At 41.7% G+C, this 27,532-nt stretch overlaps 1 protein-coding gene across 1 annotated transcript in view; it reads right to left on the bottom strand.

The window, feature by feature from the left end:
- RhoGAP100F (Rho GTPase activating protein at 100F) overlaps positions 1-27,532 on the bottom strand; it is a 660,953-nt gene that overhangs the window by 194,606 nt on the left and 438,815 nt on the right. The window contains exons 2-3 of the mRNA XM_067148290.2: positions 4,536-4,661; positions 1,718-1,900 (exon numbers count right to left, since the gene is read on the bottom strand). Of these exons, the coding sequence (XP_067004391.1) occupies positions 1,718-1,900; positions 4,536-4,661 (309 nt within the window). The remainder of the gene's footprint in view (positions 1-1,717; positions 1,901-4,535; positions 4,662-27,532) is intronic.

Below are 27,532 nucleotides of genomic sequence, written 5' to 3' on the forward strand. Positions count from 1 at the left end.
TAAGAAATCTATACAAATAAAATTATGATTTTGTCTGAGATTTTTGCCTCATTTTTAGTTTTATCTTGGATTAGGTATAAAGAAATCGAAGATTTAGTTCAATTTTCGTCCATCTCCTGTCTGGTTCTTAGGTCGTCAGATGTGAAAACAGACAGATATGCAATGTACTAATTACATCCAAAAAGTAGAGGAAAGAAGCATTGTACCCCACTGCACTACAGCGCTGATGGGCCTTAGCTTACCAAGCGATCGCTGCTCAGACTGAATGCCTGCTGACTACGAGCTGACGTATGGTCAGCGCGAAGAATCCTCTCGGACAGTGTTCAGCCGACGGTTGGGGCCAGGCCTGTCCCGTCTTCCGAATGCAGAGACGTAGAGCCACGGTAGAGCCGTGGCCAACCCTCCTCTGCTCGGTTGGCTGGTGCAGAGCTGTCGGACCATGGACCTACCGTGGCTATTTGTGGGTCGAGACCCACTCTGCATCGAATGACCAATTAGATTTTAACAAATTGCGGACTAAGCTAAGGAAGCTGATTTAGAAAACAGGTCACACTGTAAGCCTTGCGTATGATACCTGCGATACGATGCATTGTTTTACATATGAGCAAGTTATCCTTCTTAGAACTTTTAATGTAAACCAGTTCGAAATTAAAGTTGTCAGGCTTGAAATAAAAAAGTCCACAGTCTGTTTCCAGTTATTCGGCTGGTTCAGGAATGGAATGAATGAAGCTCCCATCTAGCGGGGAGGATAGGAATTATGCCGGCTGCCGAAGCCTGTCGCGCTCCTCTGGAACGATGATTAATGACTGACAGATGAAACGAAATGATATTGGAGAGTGTTGCTGGAATAGAAGATGACAGGGAAAACGGGAGTACCCGGAGGAAATCCTGTCCCGCCTCCGCTTTGTCCAGCACAAATATTACATGGAGTGACCGGGATTTGAACCACGGTACCCAGCGGTGAGAGGTCGGCGCGCTGCCGCCTGAGCCACGGAGGCACCATGTTACTTTTGAATGCACTGAAAGATTCGCTGCCAATAGTACAGTCGCGAAAAAGATGAGAGTGTAGTGTTGTGTAAGTTCTTCGCAGGTAGATTTTTCATAGAAACAATTGAACCTATAAATATAGTATTTGTTGTGTGTATCCAAAGGTTGTATCTATTTGGGAAGTGAATTATATTTTGAGAATAATTACAATTCTGATAAAATATTAAATGTGATGAACAAACAATACCATGTGCTCATTAGCTTTTTCTTAACGACTGTACATCATCATCTTCACTTTGTTTCTAAATACAATTTGCAGATGGACAGTTCTTAGTCAACTGGTTTAGAAATAAATGTAAAAAATGTATGAGCTTTATCATAATTGTTACTAACGCTATTGTTTGAGCAAAATGATTTGTAGGCTGTATCTTCAAGCAACCCTTGGTTAATGACCGCCATCCGCTTTCGGGCTCTCTCCAAGAGTTATACGAGGTGTATTTCTCTCACAAAGTAGAGTATTCTTAAATAAATAGTTACGACTTGGCTGCAGAATTGCGTTTACTTTACATTACAACTGTTGAATACCCGAATCACGGATTTACATGAGTTTTTGTTAATAAATTCGTTAGGGATAGCCTCACTAAGAAGAGAATTCAATACTATAATTCAACATTTTAAACCAGAAAGCTTTCCTCCGAAGTAGGTTGTGTTCCCTGTAGAGTATGCTTACCTGTAAAGCGAGGAAGCGCTTAGCAGCCTCCGATGCGGCACGCCCCATATGTCGTGGGTCGAGCAGGCGGACCACCATTTCACCCCGCCTCTCGACCGCTTCCAACGCCGCGGCGGTCGTCGCGTCATGGTCATTCTCTACCGTTTCAATCTGTCGGAAGATCTCTGTCGAGATTCCGCTCACCTGTACATTTACAAAGAAAAAGTAACTGGAACATATTAGGATGACAATTCATAACATGCATCATCAGGGAAACATCTACCTCTATTGAAGTGGCAGAACAAAGCAGTCAAGGTTATACCTCGGTTATGAAAGGAGGTAGAATGAGTTCTTGGTTCAAGGTACTTACAGGGATTAGATAAGGCTGTAATATTTCACCTTTGTTGTTCGTAGTTTACATGGATCATCTGCTATAAGGTATAAAGTGGCAGGTAGGGATTCAGTTAGGTGGAATTGTAGTAAGTAGTCTGGCCTATGCTGACGACTTGGTTTCATGGCAGATTGTGCCAAAACCCGCAGTCTAGTATCTTGGAACTTGAAAATAGGTGCAATCAGTATGGTATGAAAATTAGCCTTTCAAAGACTAAATTGATGGCAGTAGGTAAAAAGTCCAAGATAAATGAATGTCAGATTGGTGATACAAAGCTGGAACAGGTAGATAATTTCAAGTATTTAGGATGTGTGTTTCCCCAGGATGGTAGTATAGTAAGTGGGATTGAATCAAGGCGCAGTAAAGCTAATGCAGTGAGCTCGCAGTTGCGATCAACAGTATTGTGTAAGAAGGAAGTCAGCTCCCGGACGAAACTATCTTTACATCGGTCAGTTTTCAGACCAAGTTTGCTTTACGGGAGTGAAAGCTGGGTGGAATCAGGATATCTGCATGAAAGTAGCGAGAATGATTGCTAGTACAAACAGGTGAGAACAATGGCAGGAGAGTACTCGGAACGAGGAGATAAAGGCTAAATTAGAAATGAACTTTAAGGATGAAGCTGTACGCATAAACAGACTTCGGTGGTTGGGTCATGTAAGGCGAATGGAGGAGGATAGGTTACCTAGGAGAATAATGAACTCTGTTATGGAGGGTAAGAGAAGTAGAGGAAGACCAATACGACAATGGTTAGACTCAGCTTCTAACGATTCAGAGTTAAGAGGTATAGAACTAAATGAGGCCACAGCACTAGCTGCAAATAGAAGGCTGTGGCGACGTTTAGTCAATTCACAGAGGTTTGCAGACTGAACGCTGAAAGGCATAATGGTCTATAATCATGATGTATGTATGTATGTATGTAGAAAAGTCTGGGAGGAGTAAGTGGATGAATCTGTTTTAATAAGGAATTATTCAGAAACAAGTCTTACTGGATGAAAGATATTCAAGATTTTAATAATGCAGTATTTGCTTGATATTCAATCCAATTATTATATTCTTTTATATCCTTGAGTAAATTTTGAAGAGGGGGAGAGGCTGAGGTTTTAATAATAATGTTATTGGCTTTACCTCCCACTCACTGCTTTCGCGGTTTTTAGAGCCGCCAAGATGTCGGAATTTAGTCTGCAGGATTGATTTTACGTACCAGTAAATGTACTGACACAAAGTTGGCTCTTCGAGCTCGAAATACGTGTGGACTGAGCCAGACATACATTTCTAAGCAGTCCTTCTGAATAATGGAACATGGCACATCATTTAAAATGTTATCGTTTGAGAATTTATAGCTAGTAAATGTGGTAACTTTAGATTAAATAAACACCTCTCTGTGCGTGGAAGGAATGCATTATGCTCCTGAAAGTATAAATGCAGCATGGCGGAAGTGAAAGGTAGAATGATGGCGGATTGCTGCTAAAAATAATAACGATGGAAGCACGGAAAGAGAGTATTCAGAACAGATTCCTTGAGGCAACGAAGAATGATAGTAAGGTAGGTTATTTTGCCATTTTCTTTACGTCGCACCGACACAGATAGGCCCGTACAGCGGCGATAGGATAGGACAGGATTAAGCTTGACCTTAACCTTAATGAAGGTACAGCCATAGAATTTGCCTGACGTGAAAATGGGAAAGCATGGAAAACAATCATCAGGGCTGCCGACAGTGTGATTCGAACTCTCTGTGTTCTGAATGCAAACTAACAGCTACGTGACCCAAACCGCGTAGACAAATCGCTTGGTAGAGTTTATGATATTATGATGAACAGTAACAGGAACACTTGAACTGTAAGAATTTTCACAAATATCACAGTTTGAAGTACTGCATTCTTAGTGGGTATAGGTCAAGAAAGTAAAGGATGAATGAATAGATATGAAAGTTCGTATCTGAATATCATGTATCGCGAGATTCTTGGAAAACAAAACAGTACCTCCGTGCCATATCATACCATCTGAAGTTAAATATAGATGGGAGTCTTCAAGAAGAAGAAGAAGAAGAAGAAGAAGAAGAAGAAGCAGCATTAAATCTAAGTTAAATCCATTGCAATATTAATGTCACGTGTGCGTTAATGTACTAATTTTTTAAAAATTCTATACTGATATTTAAATAGTCCACATATGAATTGATATTGGGCGCTGAACGTCTTTGTAATTTGGACATCTTTGTAATATAGTGGACCGTTTTTAGAGTATCCATTGTCATATTTATTAGCCTAGATTTTTTGTCTAATAAATTTTATAAAAATTGGACATTTCTGTAACGGAGATTTGCATTGGATCTTGTGACTGATAATGGTATTAAATTCCAGGTCGTCCTGTGGAGTCCTCAACTGGAGACTAGTCCTAAGGAATACAGAGGGGTGTATACGTTGTACTGCCATTGTTGGATGGAAGACTCACCTTTCTGAAGTCTCCCTGGACCACCATGGGTGGAGGCTCCTTCGGCCGAACAGTGGTCGAACCCGGCACTTGCGACGCTTGACGCCGAGGGCTTGTCGCCATCTCGGGCGTCGCTTCCCGCCCCTCCTGAAAGAAAATTAAATTTGACATCATTAGTGATATGGGAGACAAAAAAGCAAATTCGAACATGTTCTTACAAAACTTCTTCCCTCTATCTTACATCAGACATGCATAAACATACTTCTGAGATGCCAGTCTCTTAGGAAATTCTACCATATCAGTGCAAGAGAGTATTGTAGAATATTATAACCGTAAATAGTCTTAAAACATTCCACTTTAGCAAGAGTATATCGTTTCTCTCTTTTGCATTTACAGCAGCTGTTCATAGCAATACTGCACAAGCTATCAAGATCTATAGTGAGTGTCGTCTTAAGCAAGCCAATATTGTGTGGCCGTCTTCCGAGAGCAAACCTGGGACACGTACGTGCATTCTATATGCATATTTACCAATTGTGTACTCAAGCGTAACTAATGAGGTCAAACCAGGTGCGTTCTCTACCACTTGACGTTTTAGCAAGTTGCTATTAGCATGTTACAAGCCTTAGCTCTTCGAAGAGCACTTTGTGGTCTATGACTGTGTTTATTTTACAGAAGTACATTTCTGCCAATGTAGAGTATGTGTATAATTTAAGAATACCACGAACTTGCACAAATTAACCCTCTTTATTCGTAGGCTTATGCGGCCGGTGTCGTCTAATGCTCAGTGTGGACCATGCCAGTTATATCATTGTCATTCAAAGTGCCACACCACAGAATGCATGAAACTTTTGACAGAGCAAATAAATTGATGCGGTCCACACTGGAAGAAACAACGGATAACTAATTCTGTTCAGTACATATAGTGAAAGCTAGCATCTCCTCAATCTGTTCGAAGAACTCGTCATTTATCACCATCACCATTTCTTCTTCTTTTAAGAACTATGGACCTTTGACTATAAGTATTGTTTACGATCGCACGTATGATTATGTGTCTAAAAACTTCAAAATGGCTAAAAATATTCCCAACAAACTTCGTATAACTTAATTGTTGTATAACATCAACTATGGTGTTTCCTTTCAAACTTTGTCTCGAAAGCCAACTAATTTGTATCCTTAATGTCAAAAATCACAACTTACATTTAGAAAAAAGGAAATTAAACATCACAAAGTATTAGTCAGTGGATGGATCAGTGTTTAGTTCTGTGGAGTCTATTTGAAAGAGTGCGGCAGAATCTCGTTCGCCGATGTCCTGCTTGAAGATAGTGGCGGTCGTCATTCTGGGCAACCATTGTGAGATGAAAATGGTACATGAACACAGAGTAATAATGCGTAAATCTTTGTGCTTTAGGCAGCTGTGTGTAATTATGCACGGTAGATATACATCAGATATACATGGCTTCTCAGAGCAGTGAGGATTCGGATCCTCCTTTACGTATGGCACGTTTTCATTTTCATTTTGTAATCGGGTAGGCTTTGTTTATGAAGATCTGACGTTCTTGAAGTCTTAGATACCCTTATAACGAAGTTATAACAGCCACCTAAACACTGACAAACTCATTGTGTATACCATTGTCAGCATTATGCGGTACCGAAGTAATAGGTTCAGTTGTTCAAAAGAAGAAAGAACACATGGTTCCTCTCAGATAAACTTTTTTGAGTAACGATTGAACCTATGGATATGTTTGTTGTGCGTATCCACAGGGTTTGCACCTATATGGAGGTTAATTATATTTTGATTATCATTCAAATTAATCATCATCATCATCATCATCATCATCTGTTTACCCTCCAGGTTCGGTTTTTCCCTCGGACTTAGCGAGGGAACCCACCTCTACCGCCTCAAGGGCAGTGTCCTGGAGCTTCAGACTCTTGGTCGGGGGATACAACTGGGGAGTATGACCAGTACCTCGCCCAGGCGGCCTCACCTGCTATGCTGAACAGGGGCCTTGTGGAGGGATGGGAAGATTGGAAGGGATAGGCAAGGAAGAGGGAAGGAAGCGGCCGTGGCCTTAAGTTAGGTACCATCCCGGCATTCGCCTGGAGGAGAAGTGGGAAACCACGGAAAACCACTTCCAGGATGGCTGAGGTGGGAATCGAACCCACCTCTACTCAGTTGACCTCCCGAGGCTGAGTGGACCCCGTTCCAGCCCTCGTACCACTTTTCAAATTTCGTGGCAGAGCCGGGAATCGAACCCGGGCCTCCGGGGGTGGCAGCTAATCACGCTAACCACTACACCACAGAGGCGGACATTCAAATTAATTCTGATCAAATATTAAATGCGAGGAATATATAATAGGGCCTACCACGCTCTCAATCTTGTTTGAGCGACTATACATGCTCCATTCAATGGGAATGGTTATCACTATCTGGGCTTAAATGGGGTCATTGAAGGAAGACAAATCCCTTCATAAATGTAATTTAATTTTGCTAGTGGTTTAACGCCGCACATAGACATCGAAGGGTTTAGGCGATGCAGGATGGGAAAGAGATGGGTAGTGTCTATACATTTGTGTCGTAGTTCTTGCTCAGGCAACCACTATGTGTAAGGTGATGAGTACGTGAATATGATCTAACTCTACGAAGAAGCGAGACGTAATGCATGAGAAGCGCAGTGCTTATACCAAGAACGATTTTCTGGACGACGACTACTGGCTTTGAATACGTTTCGAAGAGTTCAAAGACGGCTGCCTGAAACGATGTCATTTGGAAGGGACCTGTTCGGGATGCGCCAGTGATATCTGATGATGATGAAGCAGCTCTGCATAATGGAATTGAGAATAACCCACACACCATAGCTCATGATCTGAACATCAGCCAGTCGTCTGCACTGCCTATATTGTATCGCAAGAAATTATGCACGTCGAGTGAATTATGTGTTCGTAGTTAATAAAACTCCACAGCCTGTTTCCAGTCATCCGATCGGATCAGGAATGGAATGAATGAGCCCCCATCTACGGCGAGGACGGGAACTGTGCCGGCTGCCGAAGCCTGTCGCACTCCTTTTGGGAAAAGATTAATAATGCTATTTGCTTGGCGTCCCACTAACTACTTTCACGGTTTTCGAAGATGCCGAGGTGCCGGAATTTAGTCCCGCAGGAGTTCTTTAACATGCCAGTAAATCTATCGACACGAGGCTGACGTATTTGAGCACCTTAAAATAGGATAGCCAGGACTGAAGCTGCCAAATTGGGGTCAGAAGGCCAGCGCCCCAACAACCGCCTGAGCCACTCAACCCGGCTGGAGGAAAAGATAAATGACTGACAGATGAAATGAAATGATATTGGAGAGTGATACTGGAATGAAATACGGCAGTATAAACCGGAGAAAAACCTGTCCACCCTCCGCTTTGTCCAGCATAAGTCTCACTTGGAGTGACCGCATTTTGAACCACGGAACCCAGCGGTGAGAGGCCGGCGCACTGTCGTCTGAGCCACGGAGACTTTTGATCGTAATTAATATTGGTCCATTGTGGCTCATGTCGGATTGAAATAAATGCATAAAAATACTCGACTAACACCGGGTTTGAACCTCCGAACATATGCCACGGTGAAGTCGGTTGCAGCTGTTCTTATACCGTAACATTTTAGTGTCAACGTAGATTATAATCACCATGGAGCGTTCCTTTTTTTTTTTTTTGTTAGTTGGTTTACGTCGCACCGACACGGATAGGTCTTATGGCGACGATGGGACAGGGAAGAGCCAGGAGTTGGAAGGAAGCGGCCGTGGCCTTAATTAAGGAACAGCCCCAGAATTTGCCTGGTGTGAAAATGGGAAACCACGGAAAACCATCTTCAGGGTTGTCGACAGTGGGGTTCGAATCTACTATCTCCCGAATACTGGAGCGTTCCTTTTAAGGTTTTATACATTAATTAATACCTCGTTATTATCGGTTTGTTAGCAAAGAATACAGGTATTTCAAGCCATGCACCTACGCAAGAACTTCTTATCGGGTGACAGAAGAGATGTTTTCGCGTTAGATTATAAATTGCGAGTTGCGTAAAACAGAAGAAATAGGGGCGGGTGATCACGACATTTCGTTCATTTTTAAAACTCTCGTCACCGTTATTTGCCATATTGCTTGTGGACTGAACATTACGAAACAGTTACTACATTGGATCGTTCGTCCTATGAAAATCAAAACAAACGTTTTGGCTCTACAGCCTTAATGGGCCTTGGTCTACCAAGCGACTTCTCTTCAGCCCGAAGGCCTGCAGATTACGAGCGTACGCGTGGTACCTCAAATGTTCTCACGTAGGCTACGTGGACCTTGTTGATTGGCTTTTTACGTTCCATTAACTACTTTTACGGTTTTCTGAGACGCCGAGGTGCCGGAATTTAGTCCCGCAGGAGTTCTTTTACGTGCCAGTAAATCTACCGACACGAGGCTGACGTATTTGAGCACCTTCAAATAACACTGGACCGAGCGAGGTTCGAACCTGTTAAGTTAGGGTCAGAAGGCCAGAGCCTCAATCGTCTGAGTCACTCAGCCCGGCACGTGCACCTCGAACTAGCCCTCAAATCGAGGAAAGAATCCCTGACCTGGCAGAGAATCGAACCCGGGTCCTCCTGGTAAGATACAGGCTCGCTACTCCCAGACTGCGGTTTGCACTTAATCTAATCCTATAAAACTTGTAGTAGCGGTTCATAACAAACAAATTATTTCTAAAAATTCTTCCCAACAAATATCCACAATGCGGAGCTGATGATTTTCAGCATGAACTGTTGCGCTGAAAGCTATTTCTGAGAACAAGATCAGCCAATTGATTCAAAACCCCATTAACCCATTAACCCATGCTTACCAGGCTACAGCCTTTTCTTTGGTCATTAAAACAGGGCATTTTTCGTTTAGTTTCCGTTTATTCTTGTGGGTGAAAAGAATTTACATGTTATTAATTAGGTGAATAGTATTTCATTTTTTATGTCAGTGTTACACTAATGTGAGCAGACTGCAACTCGTTACGAATTTACAGTTGTGTCGCCCCTCGGCCACTAGCAGGCGCATCAAGGTAAGGGCTGTGTGGTCCATAGCGTGTTAATACCAGAAAATTATCCGCGGTGTAGCGCCAGGCGAGATCAAATAACATTACAGCAAGTGTCAGAGGGAATAACTGATTCATTTACAACGTGTGAATACCGTTTCCACGATCTGGCATTGCTAGCCAGCGTGACAGTCAAGTTACATTAGCTGGTTCACACCTTGGAAAATTATCTACTAGGACTACTGTATTTCTTTCCTGTCTACCTTTTCGGGTCACCTCCTGTATCCAATTGTGGGGTCGAATTCTGGCACAGACAAATGGGTTCATGGATGAGACAGACACGCGTCAGTACGTATGTTTGCTCACAATATATGTTAAACACGTTTAATTTTTCCTATAGACTGTTATACCTTCTAGCATTCAGTGACTGTTATACCTTCCAGCATCCAGTCTAATCCTCTGTTTAGTACCGAGCTCGATAGCTGCAGTCGCTTAAGTGCGGCCAGTATCCAGTAATCGGGAGATAGTGGGTTCGAGCCCCACTGTCGGCAGCCCTGAAGATGGTTTTCCGTGGTTTCCCGTTTTCACACCAGGCAAATGCTGGGGCTGTACCTTAATTAAAGCCACGGCCACTTCCTTCCCACTCCTAGGCTTTTCCTATCCCATCGTCGCCTAAGATCTATCTGTGTCGGTGCGACGTAAAGCAAATAGCAAAAAAATCCTCTGTTTCCAATAGGCACTGGGGTCCTTTCTGTTTTCACGCCTTTACCTCAAAATAATTCAATGCTATTGCCTATGAGGATTCTTCTTCTTCTTCATTGTGTGACTGAGTACCTCAATTGTCTAGGTAATCTACGCGAAACTACGACACGCTCACAGTTTAATTCAACCAAATGTTTCAACAGCTGTGTTGTGGAAATACGTAAAGAACTTTGGCATTGCCAAAGGACGAGACGACGACGAAATAAATATAACTTTTAAAAAACTGAACGATTATTTTTCATCTAACTGCACATTACATGCTGCCCTGAAACAGGAGTATCCAGTATTCGGGAGATAGTAGGTTCGAACCCCACTGTCGGCAGCCCTGAAGATGGGTTTTCCGTGGTTTCCCATTTTCACACCAGTCAAATTAAGGCCACGGCCGCTTCCTTCCCACTCCTAGCCCCTTCCTATCCCATCGTCGCCATAAGACCTATCTGTGTCGGTGCGACGTAAAGCAACTTGCAAAAAAAAAAAAAAAAAAGAAACAGGAATTTCTGGACGGGAATTACGCAAAGACGCAAACAGATAGAGAAAACTTCTACTTCCGACCAGCAACTCACTCACAAGTAAGGTTTGCTATATATCGGATAAAATCAACGGCGAAAGGAAATGACAGTATAGGAATAGAGACGATAAAAATTACTCTGGATATGATATTACCTGCACTTATTAACATATTTAACTCTTCCCTTGTAGACAGCACATTTCCCGAAACATAGAAAGCGGGCATTATACGTCCTTCGCCTTCTGAACCATCTGACTACAGAGCCATCTGCATACTTTCTGCTTTATCCAAAGCGCTAGAGTTCATCGCTCACAGACATGTAATAACAGACTACATGACGACTTACAACTTACTTGATCCACTACAATCTGGTTTTCGTCAACCACCTCAGAACTACATCGGCACTATTATAATTTCGTGTGGCTATTTCTAGCCGGGTGCAGCCCTTGCAAGGCAGACCCTCCGATGAGGGTGGGCGGCATCTGCCATGGGTAGGTAACTGCGTGTTATTGTGGTGGAGGATAGTGTTATGTGTGGTATGTGAGTTGCAGGAATGTTGGGGACAGCACAAACACCCAGCCCCCGAGCCATTGGAATTAACCAATGAAGGTTAAAATCCCCGACCCGGCCGGGAATCGAACCCGGGACCCTCTGAACCGAAGGCCAGTACGCTGACCGTTCAGCCAACGAGTCGGACATCGGCACTATTGAAAGTCACAGAAGATATTTGAGAAGCAATGGACAACAAGGAAGTGACAGTTTTAATACTTCTAGACTTGAGCAAAGCGTTTGGCTCTGTTGACAGTGAAACTTTGCTCTCGATATTGTATTCACTTCATTTCTCGGACAGCGCCCTCCTTTGGTTGAATTCCTACCGGCATGTGCATGGCTGTCGGCAGTGTGTTACAGATACGATAAAGAAATCAATTTTGCGGTCCGTGCAGTGTGATGTGCTTCAAGGAACAGTGTTAGGACCTCTTCTTCTTTCTATTTACATTAATGATGTCTCCCAAATCCTAACGCACTGCAAATGCCATATTTACGCTGATGATGTATAAATGTAGCTCCACATATCTCTAGATCTAATATTTTCGGCCATAGACAAAATCAAATCAGGATCTAACATAATTTTCTTCTTGGTCTTTGAGATGTGGTCTTACGTTAAACCCAGCAAAAACGTAAGCTATCATCCTCGGATACCTGAAATTACTCGCGAATGCCAATCGACCAGAGAGACTCCATTTATAAGGTTATGCAATACTAACATACCATAAATGTCATCAGTGAAAGTCCTAGGCGTTACTTTCGATGATGACATGTCATGGAAAACGCGTATTTCGAACATCACCCAGAAAACATTCTCTGCATTGCACATGCTTATTTCCTGAAAAACTAAAAAAAAAATCTGGTAGAAGCTCTGGTTTATCCCTCATTTCTACTACTGTGACGCGATTTATAGAGACGCTGGGTGCAAGTTATTGAGCAGATTACAACGTGGTCAAAATGCATGCGTGAGATACGTCTGTAACTTACGGTACTATGATCATGTAACTCCTTTATATAACCACCTATCTTGGCCCCGACTAGAAATTCGTCGCACTGTGCATACCCTATGCCATCTCCATAAAATCCTTCATGCATCACAGCCATTTTACCTTACTTCATATTTCAAATACCTCTCATCTTATCACAGTCTTAACACCAGATCTACTAATTATTTCATCCTTGCTTTACCTACCCATAGAATTGCATTCTACGATAATTCATTCACAGTAATTGCCTGCCGTGAGTGGAACCTCCTTCCCGAAAGTATCAGAGGGTTAAGAGCTATTCGCACTTTCAAGGAAGCACTTTGGAAACGTTTTATGCACCAGTAAGGATCATCTGTAAACTTGATGTTGCTACTCACTACCATTTTGTTGCCATGGATGCCCTGGGAGAAAATTCTTAACCGTTTTGTTTTTCAAATGTTGTTACATTTTATGGACTATCTCTTTTTTATATGTACGATATTAGTTTTAATATTTTTTTCCTTTTATTACATCTGATTTATTTCATCACTCATCATTCTTGTATTATTAATTTAATTTGTGTTAAGTAATACAAATAAAATATATGTATATTTCAGTGCCTGGTTAGATGGAAGAGACGGGATGAAGGCCTAAAGGGGGGTCGTTCATAAAATGGGCCCAAAATGTCAATTTTCAATTGATCTTTTATTTAATAGTCGAACTCATTGACAATATGTTCCCAAAGTTTCAAGGATGAAATCGCATCCGAACTGCCTGAAAAAACGAATGGCACAGTCTCGGTTTAATTTGGCGTGATCTACAACTTTAGTCCTATAACTTTTTGTCGTATTACTATCTATATATATATTCATTGAAGTGATTTGTAGTGATCTACAAGGGGTGTGTCTGTCATTATAATTAACAGTTTAAAAATCGATAGTGAATGTCAGCAGGAGGGCGTCTGCTTTTATAATCAATACTCCCCACATCGACTTTGACTGGCAGTAAGAATGGGGTCCTTCTCCAACTCCTGTGTATCTAGTAAGGACATTTAGTAAGGAGGGCCTACCATTGTAATAAATAATTCCTTTCTCGATTTGACTGGCAGAAGGCAAGGGAGCATGAAATTTTCTACAGAACTCCCCTACCTGATTGTGTCTAGAAGTAGGAAAGGGGGTCTACCATTGTAACGAAAACTCTCCAAATCGACTGTGACCGCACAGTAGACAAGGGGGCCTTCTATCAAAACGAAAACTTCCCAACTCGATTGTGAATGGCAATAGGCAAGTGAGCCTGCCGTTATCATCACAACTCCGCAACTCGCACTTTACATTAGAAACAACGTATGGGGATCTTCCCATCGTGTTTCTTGGATAACGCTAAGAGACGTGCAATTAAGGAAAAAAAAAGCTGCTTCACTGCGTGTACAGTAATTTACTTCGATATCCGTATACAATGTAGATTACCGAAGCGAAGCACGGGTACATTTAACAATAAACAACAACAACAACAACAACAACAACAACAATAATGTCCGGCTCTGTGGTGTAGTGGTTAGTGTGATTAGCTGCCAACCCCGGAGGCCCGGATTCGATTCCCGGCTCTGCCATGATATTTCAAAAGTGGTACTCAGCCTCGGGAGGTCAACTGAGTGGACGGGGATTCGATTCTCACCTCAGCCATCCTCGAAGTGATTTTCCGTGTGGTTTCCCACTTCTCCTCCCGGAAAATGCCGGGATAGTAGCTAACATAAGGTCGCGGCCGCTTCCTTCCCTCTTCCTTGTCCATTCCTTCCTGCCTGTCCTATCCAATTTTCCCATCCCCCCACATGGCCCCTGTTCAGTATAGCCGGTGAGGCCTGGGCGAGGCATTGGTCCTCGTCCTCAGTTGGATCCCAAAGTCTTACGCTCAAGGACACTGCCGTTGACGTGGTAGAGGTGGGATCCCTCACTGAGTCCGAGGGAAAAACCAACCCTGGAGGGTAAACGGCTTAACAAAGAAAGAAAGAAAGAAAGAAAGAAAGAAAGAAAGAAAGAAAGAAAGAAAGAAGGAAAGAAATACGTGCCTGTAAAAACTTTCACGATTTTAAGAGACGCTGAGGTATTGGATTGGGTCCTGCAGGAGATTTTTGACGTGCTTGTAAATCTGCCAATATGGACCTGGTGGATTTGAGTCTTCTAATACCATCGGACTGAGTCAGGATCGAACCTGCCAACTTGAGAGAAGGCCAGCTTCCACTCTACCATCTGAGCAACTCAGCCCGATCATAAAAAGAGGCATCTGAACATTAATGAAGCCAAACAAAGTTTATGCCTGTAACCAAAAAGTGAGGATTGTATAAATTGATTTGGACGTACGGAAATTGGTTCATGTACGAAGTTGTTCATAGTTTCACCAACCTGGGATCAGAAGTTAGCTTCAAAAATAATTTCTGTACGAAAATCCAGAATCGGATACTGCGAGTAGATGCCATTATGGTCACAGGAAACATTTGGAGTACCGATTAATAGCCAAGAGAAGTAAACTACTGAAGTACAGGGTGACCCAAAAGTCCATTAACATTTGACGAGGCAGTACTTCACGGGGTATTGGAGGTAGAGTGATAATAATTGACACACATGATTGGCATGACATGGGGTTTTATTGGAACCAAGAATTCTGACTAAATATACAGTAAAGGAACGGTGCAAACTTTTGAAGAAGGCCAGGGTCAGGGCCCACAAGAGGCCGTCTAGCTAACGATTATAATGGATGGTTATTTATCTACTATAATTTTTTTAACGGTAAATTTGACATCGAAAATATCAGAGCATTATGACCCGTTGAACTTCACCATTAATTTCTAATCCTTTTCTACCTTCTTCAGTGGTCCAAAGAGAAGGATATCAGTCGTTGTTGCATCAGGACTCCCCCCCCCCCCCCCCATGTAGATCCGTTGCAGCAGACGCGTGCGGTTGGTGGAATCGTGCAATAATACGCCACCTACTGATCGCAGTGCAGGACTTTTCCTACCACTATTTCAGGCTACTGTATATGGAGAAACGAGATCATTCTCCTCCACGTGATATCAACCTGGCCCTCTTTGAATGGCATTTTGTGCTCTGGCCATGCAAGTAAAAAGTGTTCACGAGCACAAACGCTCCTGAGGACTTCCTTAAAATTCAGTTCTTGTACGAACCGGAATAGTAGTGTTGCTGTCCATAATTGCAATATTTTAGCATTTAGTGACCTGAAGTTGTTGCTGCTTATGCTACCAATAGTCTAATCTTAATTACCGCGCTACACTTTGAAATATTTGAAATTAGAAACAATATGACACCTCGTGTGGAACTTGAATTGACATATTTCCAGTTTTCCTTAGTGCTAAAATATTTGTTAGAAAAGGAGAAATTCCAAGCAATTCGAGGAGCAGAAGAAAACAAAAGGTTCAAAATAATGCGAGTTCTTTCTCTCAAATGTTTAGCGATGTTCGGGGTGACCTACTTGTGAGAGCAATTTCCTTTATGAAATTCCTTAAAACAAAACAATCACTGTGTACTGATTAACAACTGCAGGACTTTTTTCGTGTAGCTACAAGCGACTTCTCTTTGGATATCACTAACTTTCTAATCAACATTTAAGTTTGAGGATCACAGTAATCTGGTGAGTGCTTTACAATTTGTATTTATGTATTTCATTATTAAAACTATTCGACTACTTAGTAGTGCATGTGAGTAATGTTTACTCTCTGAAATACGCCGAGAATCCCCACTCTATGCATCCAATATATGACACTCTTTCTGCCAGTCTCACAATTTTACAACTGCTGTTAGGAAACTTGGACTGACATCAGATGCGGCCTAAGGGTTATGAGATGTAGCAATAGTGGATCTGCTCCGGAACTGACGGGAAATTAGAATGAAACATAGAGCAAGTGAGAAGTACTGTTACTCTATAATAAGTAGATACTATACGTAGTGGGGAGAGTTTGACCCAATAACACAAAAAATGCCACCATACCTCCGAGTATTTAACTCAGGCCCAACGAGTGTCATGTTTTCTTATTTGTTCAGAATTTCTAATCAAATGGTACTTCAATCATTCAAATAAGATCTTTAGTTTCGGAGTTATAACCCTGAATGCGAATACATGACTTCGTTACACTAAGGTCCGAATGTTGAGGGAGATAGTGAATCTGGAACTAAATCACGGACAGAGCGAGAGCGGATCAACCTTTTCTGTTTCAGGAGTAGATTTTGGTGCTGTCTTATTTTCTGTTGGTACTTGCAATGCTTGTAGTATATATTTAATTTTTGTATATTCATATCCTGGTCTCGAAAGCCAAGAATAACGGCCGAGAGGATTCGTTATGCTGACCACACGACACCTCGTAATCTGCAGGCCTTCGGGCTGAGCAGCGGTCGCTTGGTAGGCCAAGGCCCTTCAAGGGCTGTAGTGCCATGGTTTTTTTATATAAGCCTCATGGAGAATGTGAATAATACAAATGTTATTAATTAACAAAAAGTGCAAAAAAATGTATAGGCGTTCTCACGTCAAAAATAAAGGATGAACTGAAAGGCTATAAAATATAATTATTGAAAATGGAAGTCTTTATTCTCCGCAATATCGATTACCATGAAAGGATAAGAAGAACAATTTTATCAGTGAAATGAAATGAGATGGCGTATGGCTTTTAGTGCTGAGAGATCCCAGGACGGGTTCGGCTCGCTTGATTTGACACCCGTAGGCGACCTGCGCGTCGTAATGAGGATGAAATGATGATGAAGACAACCCATACACCCAGCCCCCGTGCCAGGGAAATTAACCAATGATGGTTAAAATTCTCGACCCTACCAAAGGCCAGCACGCTAACCATTTAGCCATGGAGCCGGGCAATTTTATCAGTGCTGCTGCGACATTAATATCTCTATTGATTATCGGATCTATTGTATTATTACATGATCATAATACAGACAATGGAGAATTTCAACCGATGTTTAAGTGTACGAGCGTTCATAGGCTCGAGTTCCATTACAAATCTGCGCAATGTTTGCACTGACCAGATGTGTGTATCGACAGACCAAAGTAATCAGACCTCCTACCGCGCCTGATGCACGGAAACAATTAGCCACGTGAGATCCACATTGGAGACAATGGAAACAAACTGCACCTGACAGGCCGTGAACTGTATCTAAACTTGGTCTGGTGGGACTGGGGGCCGCTGAACGTAATGGGAACCATGGCATTTGTGAAACACTTACTGGCAGTGAATTACATCATAGCGTGTATGTTTGTGCTGCAACAACTGACTTACTTGTAATAACAGTTCCATTACTGCTACACTTGTACATGAATAGCCATTTTCTTCTTCTTCTTCTTCTTCTTCTTCTGCTTTTATGGCCTCATTGGACCACTTAAGTCAATCATCATCTTCGATAAGTTTTCTTTTCGAATTTTGCAGTAGCTTTTCATTTGTTATAATATTTTCTGTCGCTCCTCGTCTGTAAATACCCTTTTCATCGCATGTCGTTTGTCTATTTTTGGTTTAAATCTTATTTATATGCTTTTCCGTTTCTTTAAATGTTGAGTTTTGTTTTGTAAATCGTCCAGGGTTATTTATAATTCTTCCATATCCTTTCTAATCCCCTTAATCCATCCTACTTGTTTCTTCAGATTCCACAGTTTCTCTATAATTTTTCTTGGTAATCTGGTTTCTGATGTCCTCATAATGTAACCATTTATATGATCATTCTTTACAAGAGACTTTCTAGGAGCCCAGCATAAAGTCTGCGTTAGTGACGAATCAGTTAATGAAGTCATTCTTTGTAATAGGCCTAATAATGTTATTATTACGTCTCACTAACTTGTTTTGACGGTTTTCGGAGACGCCGAGGTGCCGAAATTTTTCCCATAGAGGTTCTTTTACGTACCAGTACATCTACCGGCACGAGACTGATATATTTGAGCAGCTTCAAATACTACCGAACTGAGCAAGGATCGAACCTGCCAAATTGGAGTCAGAAGGTCAGCGTCTCAACCATCTGAGCCATTCAGCCCGGCTGAAGTCATTCTTCAAAGGCGGACAGACAACGCCACCGATTAAGAAAACCTAAATGGGACAGAATACAGACCACTAAACTTTGTTTTCAGCTCTATCATTCTTGAGTAGCCAATGTCTGTTTTTCTGCTGTCAGCTAAGCATGGCATTTCAACATTACATTCGAATGAATAAAAGCCTCAAAACAAACACAATTTGGGACCTGTGAGGAGTCTGTCTGATAACCTGTATAATTATAATGTTTGTGCTGATGTGGGTATTTAATTGACTGATTGAGACTGCGTCGTTGGTACGATCCCGGTGGTCACCTTGCATTGACGTGGAGGTACCACTTCTAGGACGAAAGAGAAAGGAATTTTATCCCAGTGATCTACTAAGTTGCCCGAGGCTGAGTGAACCCATTCTAACACACTTAAATGTGTGGCAGATCTTGAAATCGAACCCCAGTCAAACAGGCGGGAAGCTACAGCGCTAATCTCTAGTCAAGTAAATAAATATTCAAAACGAAAGTAATGAGGAAAATGCTGCAGATAACACTACTGCATTAACTTCCAGTAGAGAATTCTAATTTTTGTTTGCAATTTCTATTTTCTTTTTCATTCTTCCACTTTTCATATACACTAAAGGGGCCTCGGGAATGTGTGGCTCATGTTAACTTGTTCCTGTTACTGGGTTTACGTCTATTTTTGCTGTTTTCGGAGGTACCGAGAAGTCAGAATTTTGTCCTCAACGAATTATTTTACTTGCTGGTAAATCTACTGACACGAGGCCGGCGTATTTGAGCACCTTCGAGCTGGACTGGGATCGCACCCGTCAACATAGACTTAGAAGGTACCGTCTGGGCCACTCAGTTCGACTATTTGTTAAACGTTACGGTGAGATTTTGACGACAGTAGGATAGGTACTGATGGCATCACCCGTAGTCTTAATTACGATACAGCTCCGACACATGCCTTACGTGAAAAATCACCATATTAAAAGGTGTCGACAGTGGAGTTCGAAGTCACCATCTCCAAAAGGGCGGTTTATAATTACACGATCGGCACACTGCAGCCAATTCGCTCGTTTATGGAATAATGGACACTCACTTATACGGGTGAAGTTAAAATCATGATTGTCTAAAATAAGAGTCACTGCAAGACATTCGGTATACTCGTAAAAAAACATCCTTGCCTGAGATGGAATGTAAATGACAAACATTGGCCCTGCAGCCTTCACTCTTTATTACTCAGGTCACCCCTCTCTTGGAAGCACATGGAAGTCAAAGGTCTTTTCCAGAAAGTTATTTAGCTTAGTATGGGAAATGGAGTCCGCCTCTGTGGTGTAGTGGTTAGCGTGATTAGCTGCCACCCCCGGAGGCCCGGGTTCGATTCCCGACTCTGCCACGAAATTTGAAAAGTGGTACGAGGGCTGGAACGGGGTCCACTCAGCCTCGGGAGGTCAACTGAGTAGAGGTGGGTTCGATTCCCACCTCAGCCATCCTGGAAGTGGTTTTCCGTGGTTTCCCACTTCTCCTCCAGGCGAATGCCGGGATGGTACCTAACTGAAGGCCACGGCCGCTTCCTTCCCTCTTCCTTGCCTATCCCTTCCAATCTTCCCATCCCTCCACAAGTCCCTGTTCAGCATAGCAGTTGAGGCCGCCTGGGCGAGGTACTGATCATACTCCCCAGTTGTATCCCCCGACCAAGAGTCTGAAGCTCCAGGACACTGCCCTTGAGGCGGTAGAGGTGGGATCCCTCGCTAAGTCCGAGGGAAAAACCGAACCTGGAGGGTAAACAGATGATGATGATGATGATGATGGGAAATGGAAGGGACTATAAAAGGTAAAGGGAAGTGAGCATACAGTAGTCAAAGCAGGTACAAAGAGCGACATAAGTCTGTCTATGGAAAATCTGCTTTACTTTATTATCTTAATTTCGATTAAAACATACTTTTGCCAAAGAAGTACTCATTTTGGTCAGGATCTCACTCGCTACATATTTGGATGGTGTAGGTGGTGTTTGTTGTTTTAAGAGGGAATGCAATGATTTAACCATCCCCTCTGAACTTTATTCAGAAGGGGAACTGTTTCGATTGTTCCTCTTTTTTACACCAGGCAAACGTTGGAGCTGTACCGTAACAGAGGGCAGTTCGAGCCCCTTATTATCCTATGCGACCAGAAACTTACCAGTATTGGCGCCACGATAAACAAATTGCAAAATTATAAAGAGAAAATTGAGTACCTCCGTTACTACGTGATGCCACGGAAAACCTAGTGTCAGTCTTAAGCCCCGATAAAGACTGAGGGTTTAACGTGAGGCTTTGTGACAAGCTGGTTGGTAAAATGATATGTCGCATCTCGTGCACTGGCGGAAATAAATAGTAATGTGAGAAATTTCAGGGAGTACCATTCAATAAGTGAAGTGCATTATCTTCACCCGAATGGTGTGGGAAGTGGGCAAGGGCTATCTATTCAAGGATGGAGTGGGCTAAAGAAGCGAGTTCAGAAAATCCAACTAGCTACTATCAACATTGGTACTCTCACAAGCCGCAGTCACGAACTTCTGATATTCTGAAGAACTGAGGTGTAGATATCGCCATTTTTCAAAAAACTAAGTGATGTAAAAAGCTAGGAAAATTGGAGAGGAGTACAAGTTGCACTACCACAGAAAGATCTCAAACAGGAACGGCGTGGCTTGAAGTTCCAAGACAATGTCACTGAAGTCATGCGTTTATCTGACCGCCTCAGGTATTTGACACGTAACGCGATGGCATGGCCATGGTGGGAGTTACCATTTCAGACGCTGCCGATCGTCAGAAATGTAAGCCAAGGTTGAAGAAAGCCGATCCTACACAAAGGCGGGATAAATGGTATCAGGAAAAAGAAAGGAAGACGTTCGAAGGAAGGAATCGCCAAAAGACTATCTTGACCTCGCATTTATGACATGCAGGGAGCCGAGTGAGATATAACTTCTCTGTTTTTGAAGGATATGACAGAACACCTTTAAGGTTATGTTCTAACCCGTAAAATTCACTTCTTAGATGTGTACAATTAGGAAATAATACAGTAGGAAGTAGTACAAGAAACACGACCATTTGTAACCCGAAATTCCATACAACTCGACACGTAAGTTTCCTTTTTCGTAGCGGATAAATCGTGAAATGAGTCTTATTATGACATTTTATTTCTGTCGAGCGATATGACTTGGGGCAGTAATTTTTAGAGGATATTGTAACACATAACAACGTTCTGGTGACAAGCGACTTGTACGGTGAAATTCCTACCTGCTTCCAGGTAGCAGTTTTCGAAGGTGAACAGTTCGCATCGATTACTCGTCACTCACTTTATTCATTTCTACGTTTTCAAGTCATAACATGGGGTGAACTTTCCAACAAGAAATGAGCTATAACTATTGAATGGCATGCATTAACTGCGCGAATTTCTTTCAGTTAAACTTTTTGTGGATAATACTTGCGATTTCTAAGCGATTCGTAGCGCGGGAAAGTTTTCAAGTTGAGTGCTGTGAAAATGTCGAGTGAGAAGAAGAAGAAATAAAACACCATAAATGAAATGTGGATGCGATAAAAAGACAGGATAAAAGAAAAAATGTAAATAACATTGCAATGGACTTAAGGGGAGTCATGACTGAGATATAGGGATTTTTGACCAAAAATTCAAATGTTAAATTGTAACTTAAAAAAAAAAAATCTTCATCTTTCAAATTCCGTTATCAGTTTTGCCGTAACGCCATTTTTAAAGCTTGAAATGCCTTAGTCAAAGGGCAGTGGCACGGCGAAGATAGAGCCCCTTTCTATCCATTGTCAGACATAATTGGTTTCAAAGTTCTCGGACTACTATTTCAATGAAATGAAATGAAATGTCGTATGGCTTTTAATGCCGGGATATCCCAGGACGGGTTCGGCTCGCCAGGTGCAGGTCTTTCTATTTGACTCCCGTAGGCGACCTGCGCGTCGTGATGAGGATGAAATGATGATGAAGACAACACATACACCCAGCCCCCGTGCCATTGGAATTAATCAATTAAGGTCAAAATCCCCGACCCGGCCGGGAATCGAACCCGGGACCCTCTGAACCGAAGGCCAGTACGCTGACCGTTCAACCAACGAGTCGGACACTATTTCAATAATTCTGCTGGAATGTACAGTATTTACATTGTAGTAGGCCTAGGCTGTACGTAAGATGAGAAAGATATCTGAGAGAGTAACTTACAGTCCAGGACAGTTTCAAAGCAAGTATGTTTCTTAAAACTATCAGTTGCATTTTTCTATCTTAAAATACGTTCAACTCTTTGCCACGTACAAAATGATTCTTGCAATAGAGTTCTTAGTCATGTGAACATTTAAAAAAATGTTTCAATATGTACAAGAATTAAAAGTAGTTCTGCATTTTATTATCATATTTTGCTACTAAAATAGAACGGAACTAGATTTTTGCCTATTGTATGAATAATGAAAAAATGAAACAATTGTATCTCCAATAGTTTATACCTGACCGCAAAATCCAGAGTTATTTTTAAGTATAAGAGTATTTTTGACAAGTCTGCCAAATTAAAGCCCAAAAATAATTAAAACTATGGCACAAGGAGAATTTTCCCGGCAACATATAAAAATAAATGTTATTTATAGACATGATACTGTATAGGCTTTTGGGCTTATGCCATGTCAAGGAAAATAAGGTGAAATTCTTTACGTTTTGCAGAGAACTGTGCTCTGCGTCATCAGCAGAAATCTCGACTGTCCAAGAGTCATTGTTTAAGAAGTCTTTCTCGTGGACAGTCGAGATTTCTTCTGATGATGCAGAGCACAGTTCTCTGCGAAACGTAAAGAATTTCACCTTATACAGTATCATGACTATAAGTACGGGCCGTAAAAGCATCAATGGCAACATAAATATTATTTGTGAATACTTTGCAACAAAGTAACTAATCAACTCCAAATTTTGTGTTGTGCTCTATCTTCTTATTAATATATGTTTATGCTTCAAATTTCGTTGTGATAAGACGCAAATGGTAGAAGTTTCAGATCTCAGTCACGACTCCCCTTAAACGTCGAAAGGACAATAATAATTGGCTGGTAAAACAAAAGATCAATATTGAGTGTTCGTGCATGAAGATGTTTTTTTCTTTTACAAGCTGCTTTACGTCGCACCGACACAGGTAGGTCTTATGGCGACGATGGGACAGGAAAGGGCTAGAAGTGGGAGGGAAGCAGCCGTGGCTTTATTTAAGGTGCAGCCCGAGCATTTGCCTGGTGTGAAAATTGGAAACCACGGAAAACCATCTTCAGGGCTGCCGACAGTGGGGTTCGACCCACTATCTCCTGAGTACTGGATACTGGCCGCACTTAAGTGACTGCAGCTATCGAGATCGGTGAAGATAGTTCACACTGACCTCTATATTTTTATATAACCCCTCCGTGAGTCCGTAAAACCCCGTATTTTCGTAACTCGAGACCCTCACACTCCACATTAGGTCGAGGTTTTGAGTCTCTACTGTGGTACACACTTTTAATCATTCAGAGCTCTGGCAATTCTGTTGAAAGATATTAGCAATGGCTATTAGGAGATGATTATGGAGGGTGTTGTTAGCTGACTGTGCTTCGCAATTTAGACTGAAGCTTATTATCTCAGCCTGATAGTTGCGTAATATTTCCACCGTCCAAATCCTATTGTTTACTCGGCAGTGAATGTAAACCCACAATAAGAAGAGATATCTACTATATAGCTATTTCTTTTCATTAAATAGAGCTTCATTATAGAAATGGCTTGGATGCAGCTTGATTATTCTACTGTACGATATCTGTCGTGAGCATTACCCTTAACTGCACTTCGTAAAGCATAGCAGAAGTAGAAGGAAACTTTAATTCAGTGCGGAGTATATTAAGCAGGCAAAACGAAAAAAAAACAAAAACAAAAAAAAAACAACGTGTAACGCATAGAAAAATACATAAATAAAATCGTAACGATCGTGTGCCTCTACAATGATTATTTTAGCGAATTTTTTTACACCTGACCGTTTCAGGTATAATTTGTGTATTTGTTTTTTGTGCGAGTTCTTCTAAGTGAAAAACTATTGAACGTATTTCAACCAAGCTTGATATTTAGAATTAACATATCTAAAGGTAGGTTTAAAGTTTATTCATTTCAAATTCCCTACATGGCCTGGGAGTAAAATGGTGATTTTACTCTCCCAGAAAATACCCATGACCGAATGGAAATCTACGAATCTTAATGAAAATCTAAAACTTGTTGTCATGTGACGTGTATCTTTTCGATAGAAGGATTAATAAGGAAGATTATTATCAATGAACTGTTTTACAGTCCTAGAGGACACAGCTCAAAAGCGGGTTCGAGTAGAGCTGATTTTTCATTACTGGAAAAATACTTGGCATATTTTATCCAAACTTCATATTTAGAATCCACCTATCCAAAGATAGTTTTTAGGGTCCATGTCATTTCAAAATCTCTGAATGGACTGGCAGTTTATAGGAACACCGAAACAGATATTTTACTTTCCTATAAAATATCCGCGACAAACCTTAATGAAAATCTACAAATCGTAATGGAAATCTCCTTCTAAAACTTTTTTCTCATGTACACTTTTTTGATAGGGGTACTCATAAGGGGGATATTATTAACGCAATGTTTTACTGTTTAAGTCCTAGCGGACATAGCCCAGCAGCGGATGTGCTAGTGCTGATTTCTTAAACTACTGAACTAGGCTAATAAGGGAGATATTATTAGTGGAAAGTCCTAGCGGACATAGCCCAGCTGTTCGAGACAAACTAAGGGGAATGTACCAGTCTTAATGGAAAACTATTTCTAAAACGTTTTTCTTATGTAGAATGTTTCAGTAGAAGGAATAATGAGAGAGATATTATTAATGGAAATTTTTACAGTTTTTAGCCGTAGAGAATATAACCGAGCAATGGGTGTGCGTAGTGCTGAATTGTTATAACTGGAAAACTACTGAGTATTTACATTAGTTTTCTGGTTAGGTACTTTATTCACAGTATTGTTTGGGGTTGTAGAGTTCGATGCTGGACGTGTACACCAGCCATTAGTGTAATAAATCCACGTACACCCCCCCTCCCATGTCCCAGGAAAATGTTTAGATAGTACCTCATTTCGAGTACGAAAGCACCTATCCTACCGCTACACTCAAAGTAATAACAGCAGCACACATTTCCGCACATATGACAATAACATAGTTTGCCTACCAGTTTCCGTTTGCATTTCCTCGTGGGTCAAACTCTGAGAGTTGTAGGACATGACTTCAGGTCGAGCTGCTTCTCACCTAGCTCACGAATGTGGTGTACAAAGCAGCATTACATTAAACGACAGGCTTGAAGTATCTGTAATATAGAACCGGCCTCATAGTATATGTATGTTGGGTATTCAGCCCGAAGGCTGGTTTGATCCTCTGCAGCTCATCCGACAGCTGTCATAAATAGCCTAGGCGTCACTGAAGAGGCGTACTAGGGAAATGAGGAGTGATGTAGTTTCCCGTTGCTTTCCTCACCGAGCCAGCCGCTGCTATTACATATCAGTCTGCCAAGCCCACTGAAATGCATGCACCAACCGACCCTAGGGATATCTTCACACCATTCATAACAGGGACTGGCTGTATAAGCAATGGTATTACTAGCATCACACATACCTGAGTCACTTTCATATTGTCAAAGCCAAGGATGAGACTGAGACAGGTCAATGAAAGTAACAATTTTATTCTAGCCCATACCAGAAGACGTAGTGCACTGTAAACACTACATCTCGCCAGCAAAGGCAGGGCCTCATAGTAAGCACCTAAAATTCAGTATGTCAGCAACGAAGAAGCTACGTAACCTATGTGTGTGCCAGTATCTTATGTTACATTGTTTCTGCCAGTGAAGTGCAAAGAATAATGGGTAGAGACCATGTTTTGTTTAGCCTCTACTGTAAGCTATAAATAATTTTGACCATAATGGTCAATATTGGGTCCGTATTGACTTAATCACAGTAAATAGAGAGATGGATGATCCGCCTAGTCAATACTACGTGTTAATATTCTTTTAACCTTTCACATTTACATTATATCTAGTACATGTTTCGAGAATATGCACATTCTCTTCTTCAGCTAGTTAAAATTCCTGTATACAATAAGACCTAGGAAAAATGGGGGCCCCATCTAAGAAATCTAAAACTATGACAAGTACAACGTAACATGTTAAAAATTGATGGATGGTGGCACGGAATTAAATTCCATCTTGTCATATATAATAAAACACAGTAGGGTGATGTCTATCCGCCTCTGCGGTGTAGTGGTTAGTGTGATTAGCTGCCACCCCCGGAGGCCCGGGTTCGATTCCCGGCTCTGCCACGAAATTTAAAAAGTAGTACGAGGGCTGGAACGGGGTCCACTCAGTCTCGGGAGATCAACTGAGTAGAAGTGGGTTCGATTCTCACCTCAGCCATCCTGGAAGTGGTTTTCCGTGGTTTCCCACTTCTCCTCCAGGAAAATGCCGGGATGGTACCTAACTTAAGGTTACGGCCGCTTCTTTCCCTCTTCCTTGTCTATCCCTTCCAATCTTCCCATCCTCCCGCAAGGCCCCTGTTCAGCATAGAAGGTGAGGCCGCCTGGGCGAGGTACTGGTCATCTTCCCCAGTTGTATCCCCAACCCAATGTCTCACGCTCCAGGACACTGCCCTTGAGGCGGTAGAGGTGGGATCCCTCGCTGAGTCCGAGGGATAAAGCGACCCTGGAGGGTAAGCAGATTAAGAAAGAAAGAAAAGGACGATGTCTATATGAATATAATGTTGAGCACTGAGTCCTGTCTACTGTAAGCAACACAAAACTAATATTCTTTTTACAAATGTTCCGCTTAGCTTAACCGTACCTTCATTCTGATCAACCCGCCAGTACGGGTGTGTACAGATAGTTACGAAATAAACGTTTCCTTTGTCCTTTAGTTATGCGTTTTGGAACGACGGACAACGTAATAATAATAATAATAATAATAATAATAATAATAATAATAATAATAATAATAATAATAATAATAATAATAATAATACACTTATTGCAGCTGAATAGCCATACAAGAAAATGAAAATCAACAGCCTGTTTCCAGTGATTCGACCGGGTCAGGAATGGAATGAATGAAGCCCCCATCTAGCGACGAG

Source organism: Anabrus simplex, chromosome 1 (assembly GCF_040414725.1).
Source record: "Anabrus simplex isolate iqAnaSimp1 chromosome 1, ASM4041472v1, whole genome shotgun sequence".
Taxonomy (NCBI): Eukaryota; Metazoa; Arthropoda; class Insecta; order Orthoptera; family Tettigoniidae; genus Anabrus; species Anabrus simplex.